Genomic DNA, 13,139 nt, shown 5'->3' with positions numbered 1-13,139 from the left:
GCAGACATGGTACATAAAGTGGTCATGGGCTGCAGACATGGTTTAGGAGATGCCAGAGGCTATGTGGACATGGAACAGGAGATGTCAGAGGCTGTGAGGATATGGCATAGGAGATGTCAGAGGTTGCGGACATGGTATAGGAGATGCCAGAGGCTGCAGACATGGTACAGAAAGTGGTCATGGGCTGCAGACATGGTTTAGGAGATGTCAGAGGCTATGTGGACATGGAACAGGAGATGTCAGAGGCTGTGCGGATATGGCATAGGAGATGTCAGAGGTTGCGGACATGGTATAGGAGATGTCAGAGGCTGTGCGGATATGGCATAGGAGATGTCAGAGGTTGCCGACATGGTATAGGAGATGTCAGAGGCTGCGGACATGGCACAGGAGATATCAGAGGCTGCAGACATGATACAGTAGATGTCAGAGGCTGCAGACATGGTACAGGAGGGGGTCATAGACTGTGCGGACATGGTACAGGAGATGTGAGAGGCTGCGGACATGGTATATGAGATGTCAAAGGCTGCGGACATGGTACAGGAAGTGTTTCACTACAACTCAGCTTGCACAGTGCATTTGTTGGAGCCTATATCTGATCTATCCTTTTGTTGGGGTTTGTGGTCTGTGAAGTGGTCCTTGAAGTATCTTATCTTCACCACTTTTACAGACACTCTCCCCCCATCTCCCCTTCAATATGCATTTATTTTTGATCAATAGGCATCCCATTAGCTACGTTTCAGCTGAGTGACCATTGATTCTCTACGTTATATGATACTCATCTAGAGGCCTCTATAGGAACCAACCTATTTTTGTTTCTCAATGGTACAGGAAGTGGTCAGAGGCTGCGGACATGGTACAGGAGATGTCAGAGGCTGCGGACATGGTACAGGAAGTGGTCAGAGGCTGCAGACATGGTATAGAAGATGTCAGAGGCTGTGCGGACATAGTATAGGAGATGTCAGAGGCTGTGCGGACATGGTATAGGAGATGTCAGAGGCAGCGGACATGGTACAGGAAGTGCTCAGAGGCTATGGGGACATGGTATAGGAGATGTCAGAGGCTGTGCAGGCATGGTATAGGAGATGTCAGAGGCTGTTCAGACATAATATAGGAGATGTTAGAGGCTACGGACATGGTACAGAAGATGTCAGAGGCTGCAGACATGGTATTGGAGATGCCAGAGGCTTGGGGACATGGTACAGGAAGTGGTCATAGGCTGCAGACATGGTACAGGAGATGTCAGAGGCTGTGCGGGCATGGTATAGGAGATGTCAGCGGCTCTGCGGACATGGTATAGGAGATGTCAGAGGCTGTGCGGACATGGTATAGGAGATGTCAGAGGCTGTGCGGACATTGTATAGGAGATGTCAGAGGCTGTGCGGACATGGTATAGGAGATGTCAGAGGCTGGCTGTGCGGACATGGTATAGGATATGTCAGAGGCTGCAGACATAGTAAAGGAGATGTCAGAGGCTGCAGAAATGGTACAGGAGGTGGTCATAGGCTGTGCGGACATGGTACAGGAGAAGTCAGAGGCTGTGGACCTGATAATGAAGATGCCAGAGGCTGCAGACATGATAAAGGAGATGCCAGAGGCTACGGACATGATACAGGGGATGTCAGAGGCCGCGGACATGGTACAGGAGATGTCAGAGGCTGCGGACATGGTATAGGAGAGTGATGGCATACCTTGGCACCCCAGATGTTTTGGAACTACATTTCCCGTGGTGCTGTTACACTCTGCAGTGTAGTTGGAAAATGTAGTTTCAAAACATCTGGAGTGCCAAGGTTCGCCATCACTGGTATAGGAGATGTCAGAGGCTACAACATGATACAGGAGATGTCAGAGGCTGTGGACATGGTACAGGAGATGTCAGAGGCTGTGGACATGGTACAGGAGATGTCAGAGGCTGCAGACATGGTATATGAGATTTCAGAGGCTTGGGGACATGGTACAGGAAGTGGTCATAGGCTGCAGACATGGTACAGGAGATGCCAAAGGCTGCAATCATGCAAATCATGCTGTTTAAGATTAACTATACTTGTGAGTGTAATGATATAGGAAACTTTTAATAAAAGTGTGCTTTTATGAAAGCAATATCACACTATTGTGGCAATTCTTTCTTTTATCCTGAGTGTACTGTGTGCAAGGGGTGGAGAAAAGGATTTTTCCTATATCCAGAATTATATTCCAAAATAAGTCCAGAGGCTGTCGGATCAGGACCAGGAGTGAGCAGTAGGATCCAGTGTTGGTGATTAGTAGCTACGCTTGTGAGCCTTTCCATGATAGTGAATGGGCGTCACAGTCTGGTGAGTTGCCATCTTCTCTGGATTGAGACAGTAATTGGTGGAGGAGTGTGAGGTGTATTCCTTCAAGCTGCACACCTGGGATCTTGATTCTTCTTTCCTGGATTACTTTTACATCTATTTAGAGACTCTATCAAGGATTATATGGGTTTTTGATGGATTGCAATATTATTTGTCTCTGTTGTGGATGAGCATCTGTCTTTTCTGACCTTGTTGTGTTTGCGCTACTAATGTCTTTTTTCAGCTGTTAAATTGGTATTTATTTGATTGTTGTTAAGTAGCAGCAACATGTCCATTAGTGACATTAAACATCTGGGTTATCCCATACAGGTCATTTATGTGCACAGGGGACCATTTTATATTTTTATATTGTTTTAAATTTATGAAAAATAATTTTGGCATTTTATAATGGTATGGAGATGTCAGAGGCTGCAGACATGGTATAGAAGATGTCAGAGGCTGGGGACATGGTATAGGAAGTGGTCAGATGCTGCAGACATGGTATAGGAGATTTTAGATGCTGTGCGGACATGGTACAGGAGATGTCAGGGGCTGTGTGGACATGGTACAGTTGATATGTCGGCCAGCAGCCATATTTTTTATGGGCGGCAATGACAGGTTGGCGGTCGCAGCCACAGCTCAAAGCGACCCCAGGGCTGGTGGCCTACCGGGATATTTCCCGATATCGTGGTGAGCCAGTCCGGCCCTGCATACACATAGTAAAAGAGCAACAAGTACAGCACCAGAGCAAAATGCCTGTATCAAACTATGTGTTTTCCTCTGTTTAAAGTTTTGTAAAATGCACCTAAAAAAAAAAATCATGCATACTGATAAACCTGTCACAACATTTCTAACCTACTTTGGAATGCTTTAGAAACTATAATCAGTATTGAAAATGAAGCCTTGTGATACACATAAGGGACACAAACTAGCTGCCAGTTTTTTGCTTTTTATGCTTTAGGCCTCCTTCTCATGGGAGATTAAACCCATAATCTGTAAATGAGCCATGCCTTTAGGTGGCTGGAGCAGCAAGGTGCTGCATGCAGGCAGTCCAGTCACATCTATGGGAACATAGGGGCTGCATGGACACAGTTGCTTGTCCAGGTTTGACAGCCCCGCATGTGAGCAGCCTTGAAAATACACTGTCTGTGTTCAGGGCTTCTCACCTAAACCCACATGGCTGTCAAATTGGCACGAGCAGCTGTGTCTGTGCAGCTGTTGTGTTTCCCATAGACACAAATGTGATGCATGTATACAGTACCTGGCATCCTGAGCTGCTTACAGACATGGCCCATTCACCGACTATAGGTAAAAGTATCCATGGGAATGAAGCCCTATGTAAAGGTCTGTTTTTTCTTGTTTTTTTGGGGGGGATTGTAGTTAGGGTAGTTTTTTTTTTTTTTTTATTTAGGTGTTATTTATTTTTTTCTGTTTAAGTTCTTTTCCTTTTAGCTCTATTTAGATGTCTGTTTAATAACTAGCCACCTGGAGTGCATTTACACAATGTCACCTGCCCCACTGATAGTATTGCTTGTAAAACAAAAAGATGGCTGGAGGATGTTGTGCAATCTAGAATCATATGACAGGAGGCTGCAGTTTAGGCCGGAACCATGGGTGGGTGCAAGCTGAAATTAGATGGGAGCTGTATTAGTGTAAATCCTAAATATATCTTCAAAGAGAAGTCTTACAATGCATTTTATTGCTCTCTTGAAAGTCCTCATCTTCTTTATCCACACCAGTAGAGTTGGTAAAAGTATTGATATTTTCATCTATATACCAGCTTAGATTTTCATCAATCACAGAAAACATCATAATATATTCCTCTTTTTTGTCTCTTTTTTTAGGTGTCTTTGTCCCATCCAGGGTACCTTAAAGATAAGGCACAAACACAAAAAAAGGTTATGTCTTAGAATTGATATTATTATAATAGAATCTACTATTTAAGTATAAGTACAAAATGCACACCAAATACTGAATTCAAATTCACCTACCTATTTTACTCCTAAAATATACAGTAATATATGTTTCGGTAAAGGAGGCTTACTGAGGTCTTTATACAGTGATAAAAAGTCTTCTTTATGTAATGAAATGTTGCAGTAAGGACAGAAACCATTCTGTACCAGCACTACTTACGAATGGTTCTATATGCCCTGAGAAGTATTGTAAAACTTTTGATGTGAATTAAATAACTAAATATGAATAAATGAAAGTATTGCTCACCTGTTTTACATATAATCATTGGTCCCACGAGTCCAGAGTAAACATCCTTTGGTCCATCGATGTGTGAGTGATATAATCTGATTATACAATCATCATCTCTTGCAGATGGACCTTGGTCTTCCACTACATCCCACTTGTAAGTATAGGATTCTCCAGGTTTAACAGCATCATCTGTCTTTTTGATGCCTGACGTGTTGTCTGGGTATAGGGCACCTGTAAATATGTGTAAAAAATGTGACTCCAGCTTTAAATTAAACAAAAGCTGCAAACACAAAAGTGAAAAATCCCTCAGCATATGTATATAGAAATATGCTACGTTGATTTATATATCAAAAACAACAACTAAATCAAAATAGTGCTGAATATATACACGTGCATAATTATGATCCAAAATCACCATATACCAGTCCTTCATACAAATGTCCATGAATAAGATTGTAATACAATCCACCAATCCGGATCAAGCCCACTCAATTCATTGAGACCTGATTGTATGATAGCAGACACCTCCACCAATCTCCTTTTATGCATGCGCTTATCTTATGGATTGACCCTCATTAGAAACGTATTGCGCCTTTGATCTAATCATTCAGAATCCACAAACCCAGCTGGACTCTCCCAGAGTGCAAACAATCCTCCCAGGAATTCTCACTTAGTAAATCCAGCACTCCTGTTAGCTCGGGTGATAAAGCATGGATCAGTGCTCAAAAAGATACAAAACCTAACATAGTGCTCATTGATTTATTAAAAAAAGAAGAAAATGCACTCATAACAACTGAATAAAACTGTTAATATCACTTTAAAAGCATTCCACTACTGCTTGGATGAAAGGCTCTAACTTAGTAATATACAAAGATCTCCAGATGCATGGGAAAACCCTCTCTCAAAGCACTGCTTGGCCTGTTATATGATAATATATGAAGGACTGTTATATGATACTTTTGGATCATAAACATACACAAGTTTATATGTAGCACTATTTGATTTGGTTGTTTTTGTTTTAGGTATATGTAACAACGAAGCATATTTCTATACACACCTCTAAATATAATCAAGGCCTGCAGCTGAACCTTCACATTTAAGATTTTTTTTTTTATATAAAATAAGATAACCTTGCACTCTAATGTATAGAGCAACTTGATAATGCATTTTATGTTTGAGAATCTTCTGCTAGGAAGACTATTAACCTGAATGCACCTGCTTTAACCAGTGCAGGGACAAGATCAACTAGAGCCCAGGGCGAACATGCCAAACTGCGCCCCCACCCGCTTCAAGATGTATGAGAATTGTGTGTCAGCAAAAATCTCCCCACCAACACACTGAGCAATAATCTGCATGCCTACCCCCTCCTCCCAGTACAAATCAGCCCCCCCCCCAAAAAAAAAATCACCCCTCCTAGCGCAAATAATCTACCCCTAAATGTTCCCCCATTAGCACACATCTCTCCCCTTCAAGCACAAATTCACCCTAAATCCCCCACCTAGCACATTTCTTCTTTCCCCATTCTCCTCCCAACGCAAAGCCCACTAAATCAGCACCCCCCCAAAATTTCCACTCCTAGATCTATACTTACCCCCTGCAGCCCCCCAAATCCCCCCTTCCTGCACAAATCCCCTCCCCCCAATCTCAATGTGGCACCTTTCCACCTCACATAATACCACAGTGCCCCTTCTGCCCAGCCCTTGTCCCAGCCCTTGCTTTAATCTACCCTTGCCCTCACCTCCTGATAGTACTTTCAAAGTCTAAAGTCGTCTTGCTACCCTAGTAGTCATGTTCGTTTTTTATTTTTTTTTATTTCCAGTTCTGAGGTAAGAATGGTGTAAGCATAAAATTTAAAAAAGGAACGGTTAAACGTATGCTAGAGAAGGGTGTTTGGCTTATAAGATTTTATGGGTTTTATAGGTTAATGTGTTTTAGGAGGACACAAACAAATGCATTTTCTAGTTTTGTTCCTAGAAGTTTTAAAATGTTTCTCTTCAACTTACTGTATTTTAGAAGTGCTGCACTTTTGCACACATACATAAGCTTACCGGCATTTAAATAGCTTTTTCCTAGCTAAAATTGAAATGTTCTTGCAATAGCAAAAAAACAAAGCAGTTAACCTAAAAACAAAATTCTTCCTACTAGGGACACAAACAACAATAAAAACCAGATAGGGGTTCTATCCCTTCACCAGTAGGGGAAGATTTAACCACCAATAAGTCATTTTTAAAGCCAATATCTAGGATTCAGGAGGATTATAAAGGTAATATACAATTTATCAATTTAAAATGAATTAGAAATTTCAAGAAACATGTTTACCCTCATTTTCCTTTGTATACTCTATTCCATGTGGATGTGCACCATATGATCTAGAAGCAAAGTTTTTAAGATGTAAAATTATAGTATCTCCAACTTCTGCTCGTATAATGGGACCTAACAATCCCAGCCAATCTGGTTTCTTTATTTGTTCTGTATACAAGCCGTTGGTGAATTGGAAATAAGAAGCCTTCTTATAGACCCTGCCAATTCGGTTGGTGCCTTGTTGTAAATAGATGCTGGCATGCCTGCAATGAAACATAAGTAGAGAGAATTTAGTGGGACACTTCATTAGGTACAACTCTATCACAGTCAGACAGGTTCTGACACTTGTAGTCCGTGAATGAGTGACTTGTTCACACAGCTTCAGATGGCAGGTGCTGTGTGCAGGCAGCCCATTTATGTCTATTGAGACCCAGTGCATGCACAGACACTGTCTGTATGCGGCTTCCCACCTGCAACCACACAGATGTGAAAATGAAATAAGCGACTATGTCCATGCAGCCACTTCCTACCAATAGACATGAACAGGGTGATTGCATGCAGCACATAACAGCTTATTAATAGGCTATGGGTGCTAGCATCCATGTGAATGAGCTCTGAAAAATAAAGTGAGTTATGTACCCGTGACTGAAAAACATAGACATAAATACATGGTCGGGAGTTTTAAGCGATCTTCAACTAAAATTAAAGTGTTACCAATCCCAAAAAAAACCCTGCATTCACTATATCTGGTTATCTGGTCTCTCACAGTATACAGAACATAGAAATGCAACTATTTTAGTAAATATAAACTGCTAAATACCTTTTCTTATCATCAATATATAGCAGTCTTGTGACTTCCATCAATGTCTGCTTAAAGCATTGATTGTTCTTTCAGGATGCAGGACCCCTGACCCTCTATATCTGGACAGTGCTGATTGGTCCTGTGCTGATCACATGCACCCTCCCCAGAAAAAAAGAACCTCTTTAGCAATACACAGCAAACTGAGCATGTGCAGCCTGTCCCTTGGCTCTGTATTATCAGGAACTATGTTGGGGACAGTGAAAGAAGGAGAGGATTAGAGGAGACTGGATCAAACAGACTTTTCACACAATGCAAAAGATTACCCCTTAGGTTCCACAGTAAATATAACAAGCATTGCATTACTGCATATACAAACTGATTTTACTGTTGTGGGATTAGTAACACTTTAAAGAGGAAGTAAAGTCATTTTTTTAAATTTTTTCTTACATGAAAAGTAAAGGTATAATGTGCTTGTAAGCATCGCATACTAGCACATTATGTGACACTTACCTCCAAATTAAGCCTTCGTCGTCCCTGCTGGAGGCCCTATCCATCTTTACCCGTCTTCATTCCGGGTGCGTGGTATCCGGCTGTGCGGAATGACGTCACTCCCGTGCATGGCACAGGGCTCTGAAGAAACGGCACGAGTGGCCATTCTTTCAGAGCGCATGCGCTGATGACATCGTTGGCGCAGTATACAATAAGTATCTCCTAAACTGTGCAAGTATAGGAGATATTTACAGTACCTATAGGTAAGCCTTATTATAGACTTACCTATGGGTACAAACCCACAAGGGGGGGGGGGGTTTACAACCACTTTAAGAGTGGAGAAAAAACAGGCTCTAAGCAACTTTGATTTCAGAATGATTGTTGGTGCCAAACATGATGATTGCAGCATTTCGAAACAGCGAGTGAGTCCTTTTTTTAGGTGAAATTTAAAGTGATTCCTTAACCTCCTTTTTAAAGTAAATAAACATTCCATAAGTACCTGCTCTGTGCAATGGCTTTGCACAGAGAGCAGAATGGATCCTTCTCTTTGGTGAGTGCTTCCATAGGCAATGTGGGTGTGGCTCGATCCTGGGCCGTGCTGCCTGCATCCATAGGCACAGACAGCGTGGCTTGACCCTGTCCCCTGACTAATTCATTACAGGATTTGATTGACAGCACAAGGATTAAATGTCTCACACTGCTGCCTTTCTATCCTGTGAGGAGGGAGAGAGTGACAGGATATCTCACCAAGAGCAATAAAAAAACTGACAGAAGTTCTGAAACTTTGGCTAGAAATGGGCTTTAAGAGACAGGAAGCCCACACCAGTTCAAATGACCATTCTTTGCAGCAGTGCTGTGCAGCTGCCCACTCAAAATTTACAATACATTTAACCTTGTAGGCAATGAGCTACAGCTGCAGAAGGCCATGGCAGTTTTTACTCCTAAGAACAAGACAATAAGTCCACCAAGGACATGGGATCGTAAAAACTGGATGGTAAGGAGGACTGATGATCTGGAGAAAAAAAAAAAATTTTGCTCCCACATGCAGATAATAGGGTGAAAATTTGGTACACACAGCATCACCCTATAAATCCACCCTGTCTCGTCAGTCATTTATACTTGTACCATATGAAGTTCTGCTTGTTCATTTCATATTTAGATCCTACGTAACAAAGTTAAATGGTCTAATCCCCAGCCCATGTAAATCAGCACAAACTTAACACAGAGACCAAATTTACTCTCTATAGTTAGAAACTTTAAAACTCTCTCACTGATAACTCTAAATTAAGGTCTCTTTACGAGTCATTTCCTACCAAGACCTAAGCAGAAGAAAAGGATCTATAGAACTTCAGAGAACAAGCTAGTGCTATGTAGCTTATTAAGGATCCATTCACATATAGGCATCTCGGATCGTGGGCAGAATCACACAAACAGAATCACGGGACGTCTGTCGCTCAAAAGTTCTTCTTGGGCAACAGGGGTCCCGTGATTCTGTTTTAGCGCGATTTTACCACGATTCATCGTTCAACAATCACAGCAAAATCACTCTGCGTTTGGGGTGCCATTGCAAGTCACGGGAATCTCATGGGTGTCCCACGATTTGCAATTATTCGGGATCGTGGGCAGAATCGTGACAATTCTGCCCGCGATCTGAAATGCCTATATGTGAATGGAACCTTATAATCATGAAAAAAAATATGTTTTTACTATATTTACATCAAAAGAAAGCAGTAATCAGAACAAAGTGTTAGAAAAAAAAATCCTTAATGTAACTATGCAATAACATTTATATTTTACAATGGGCAATATATTAGGTTGCATAACAAAAATTAAACAATGAGTTGTTCCCTTATTTAACAGAGTACCTAAAACCATTTTAAAAGATTTGGATACAATAATAAAATGGGGTCCCTGTCAGGTTTTATTACTGTCTATGTTCCCACTGGGGAGATTCACCATCTCTATTTTTCATATTGTCATTATTACAACGAAAGAAAGTGATGGGAAATTCAACACGTTATGGCTGTCAACAAAATATTAAGTGGCGAGTACTCTTCCACTGGGGGCTTTGGGGAGATTTTCTCTCATTTCCTTATGTGACTCTAAAACAGGAAGTGATGAAAAATCTCTCCCCAGAGACTTTGACAGGGATGTAACCATTCTCTGCTCAGTGTAAAACTAAAAAAACATTTTTCATAACAATGTTAGGAAAGATCTGCCTATCCTCAAACCTCTTATTTTGCTCATTTGAGAAATATGTCAGAAAAATTACTTACTCGTCTTTATCAATGGGATTTCCAGAAATTATATTCTTTCCACTAGGAGCATAATCCCAATTTATTTCTTGAATTCCAATGAAATACTCCCTGTCTTTGCCCACAACACACACAACAAACAATACACAGAGTAGGTGTATTACGAAGAGCTTCATTGTACTGGTGTAATGAGCAGAGCCTAGTGACCGACTGTCAGCATTTATAAAGCATAGAGCTTCCTAAAACACTGACTTCACTTTGGAATTTCCTATCAAAGTCCTATCTGCTGATAAGAGCAAACACATCTTCCAGTAAAACCATTTGGCAAGTCCATATTATTAAGCAATGTTCTAACAGAAATTGTTTATAAGTTAAGACAAGTATATTTCCCAGACAGAACAATTGGTCCTGGTAAATTATAAACTGTTTTATATAAAAAAAAAAAAAATGTATATATTTATTATCTACTTTTCTTTTACTAAATTCTTTAATCTTTGTAGAAATGAGTTCATGAATGTATTTATGTGCATTTTACGTCAATCAATTAGATTATTAACAATTATAGCAAGTGTTTAAGAATCATTGATAGAAATACAACCCCAGTTCCAAAAATGTTGGGACACTGTGTAAAATTTGCAATGGTTTGCAAACGTTATCAACCTTATTTTATTCACAATAAAAAATAGAAAACATATCAAATCTTTAAACTGAGAAAATGTACCATTTAAAAAAAAAATTAAAAAAAGCTAATTTTGAAACCGATGGCAGCAACATGTCTCAAAAACCTTTAGGACAGGGCAAAAAAAAAGCTGTACTAACAAGGAAGAGATGAAAATAAATTTTTCCCCTAATTGGGATTAATTGGCAACAGTAACATAATTGGGTATCAAAAGAGCATCTTAAAGAGTCAGAGTGTCTCAGAAGTAAAGATAGGCAGAGGTTCATTAGTCTGTGAAAAGCCGTGTCTAAAAATAGTTGTACAATTTTAGAATAATGTTTCTAAACGTAAAATTGCAAAAACATAATATATCATCACTTACAGTACACAATATCATCAAAAGTTTCCTATAATCTGGAGAAACTCTCTGCGCAAGGAACAAGGCCAAAATACAATATTAAATTACTGTGCTCTCCGGGCCCTCTGATGGCACTGCATTAAAAACCGGCATAATTCTGTGATGGACATCACTGCATGGGCTCAGGAATACTTCAAAAAATCACTGGGGGTTATGTACTAAAACTGCATGGTGCAAAATCCGGTGCAGCTCTGCATAGAAAGCAATAAGCTTCCAGCTTAACTGAACAAGCTGTAGTTAGAAGCTGATTGGCTAGCTTACACAGCTGCACCAGATCCTGAGTGCTTCAGTTTTAGTAAATCTCCCCAACTGTCTGTGAACACAGTTCACCGTACCATTGAAAATGCAAGGTAAAGCTCTATTACTATTATTGATCCAGAAACGCCGTTGTCTTCTTTGGGCCAAAGCTCATTTAAAATGGTCAGGCAAATCGAAATCTGACATTTTTTTTAACCACTTAAGCCCCGGAGGATTTGGCTGCTAAAAGACCAGGCCCTATTTTGTGATTCGGCACTGCGTGACTTTAATGGACAATTGCGCAGTCGTGCGACGCTGTACCCAAATGAAATTGACGTCTTTTTTTTCCCACAAACAGAGCTTTCTTTTGGTGATATTTGATCACCTGTGCTATTTTTATTTTTTGCTCTATAAACAAAAAAAGAATGACAATTTTGAAAAAATAACAATATTTTTCACATTTTTTTTATATGAAATTCTCAAAAAAAATGTAAAAATCTAAATTTTTTAACATTTTAGGCCAATTTGTTTTCTGCTACATATTTTTGGCAAAAAAAAAAAATAGCTATAAGCATTTTTTGATTGGTTTGTGCAAAAGTTATTGCGTTTACTAACTATGGGAAAGATTTATGTCATTTTTATTGTTTTTTTTTTTTTAACTAGTAATGGTGGCGATCTGCGATTTTTTTTGCGGGACTGCGACATTGCGGCGGACAGATCAGACCCCTGACTGACATTTTTGACACTTTTGGGAGTACCAGTGACATTAATACAGTAATCAGTGCTATACATTTGCACTGTTACTGCAAAAATGACACTGGCAGGGAAGGGGTTAACTTTATTGGTGATCAGTGGGTTAAATGTATCCCTAGGGGCGTGATTCTAACTGTGGGGAGGGCGTGGCTTGTGATGTAACCACAGAGACATACGATCCTACATAGCAGGATCATATAGTCTCTGCACTTACATCAGGGAGAATGACAGACGGCTGTGTTTACATCAGCCCTCTGCCTTTCTCCCTCTCCTGCAGGAGATCGCGAGTGACCGACGGACATCAGAGTCGCCGGTCACACGCGCGGGGATCCCTGTGAATGAGCGGGGGCGGGAGAGCGCCTCTGGCGGTGCGCACTCGCCCCCTACAGGCTCCCGGGTGAGCGACGTAGCCCTACATCGGTTTGCCCAGGAGCGGCTGACTGCCGCAGTAAATAGTCGTGCGGCGGTCGGCAAGTGGTTAAAGCAACTATGTGTGCCATGCCCTTCAGACTAAAAGTTAAGGGACCTTTCAGCTTGTTATCAGCCCTCAGTTCCCAGATGACTATAGAGTATTGGCAAGAAAGAAGAGGAGATACTACTCTGTGGTAAACATGGCCCTGCCCCAACTTTTTTGAGACATGTTGCTGCCATCACTTTTAAAATTTCCTTATTTTATTTTTTTTCTAAAAATGGTACATGTGATATGTTTTCTTTTTTG

At 40.7% G+C, this 13,139-nt stretch overlaps 1 protein-coding gene across 1 annotated transcript in view; it reads right to left on the bottom strand.

Moving 5' to 3' along the window:
- Positions 1-10,579, bottom strand: part of LOC309551593 (ceruloplasmin-like) — a 52,087-nt gene extending 41,508 nt beyond the window's left edge. Inside the window, exons 1-4 of the mRNA XM_082252236.1 lie at positions 10,377-10,579; positions 6,828-7,072; positions 4,527-4,739; positions 3,995-4,174 (exon numbers count right to left, since the gene is read on the bottom strand). Of these exons, the coding sequence (XP_082108362.1) occupies positions 3,995-4,174; positions 4,527-4,739; positions 6,828-7,072; positions 10,377-10,531 (793 nt within the window). The 5' untranslated portion in view covers positions 10,532-10,579. The remainder of the gene's footprint in view (positions 1-3,994; positions 4,175-4,526; positions 4,740-6,827; positions 7,073-10,376) is intronic.
- Between the last annotated feature and the right edge of the window lie 2,560 nt (positions 10,580-13,139).

This window comes from Pelophylax lessonae, assembly GCF_965119305.1.
Source record: "Pelophylax lessonae genome assembly, chromosome: 3".
In the NCBI taxonomy this organism is placed as follows: Eukaryota; Metazoa; Chordata; class Amphibia; order Anura; family Ranidae; genus Pelophylax; species Pelophylax lessonae.
This window is presented reverse-complemented; position numbering and strand designations above follow the sequence as displayed.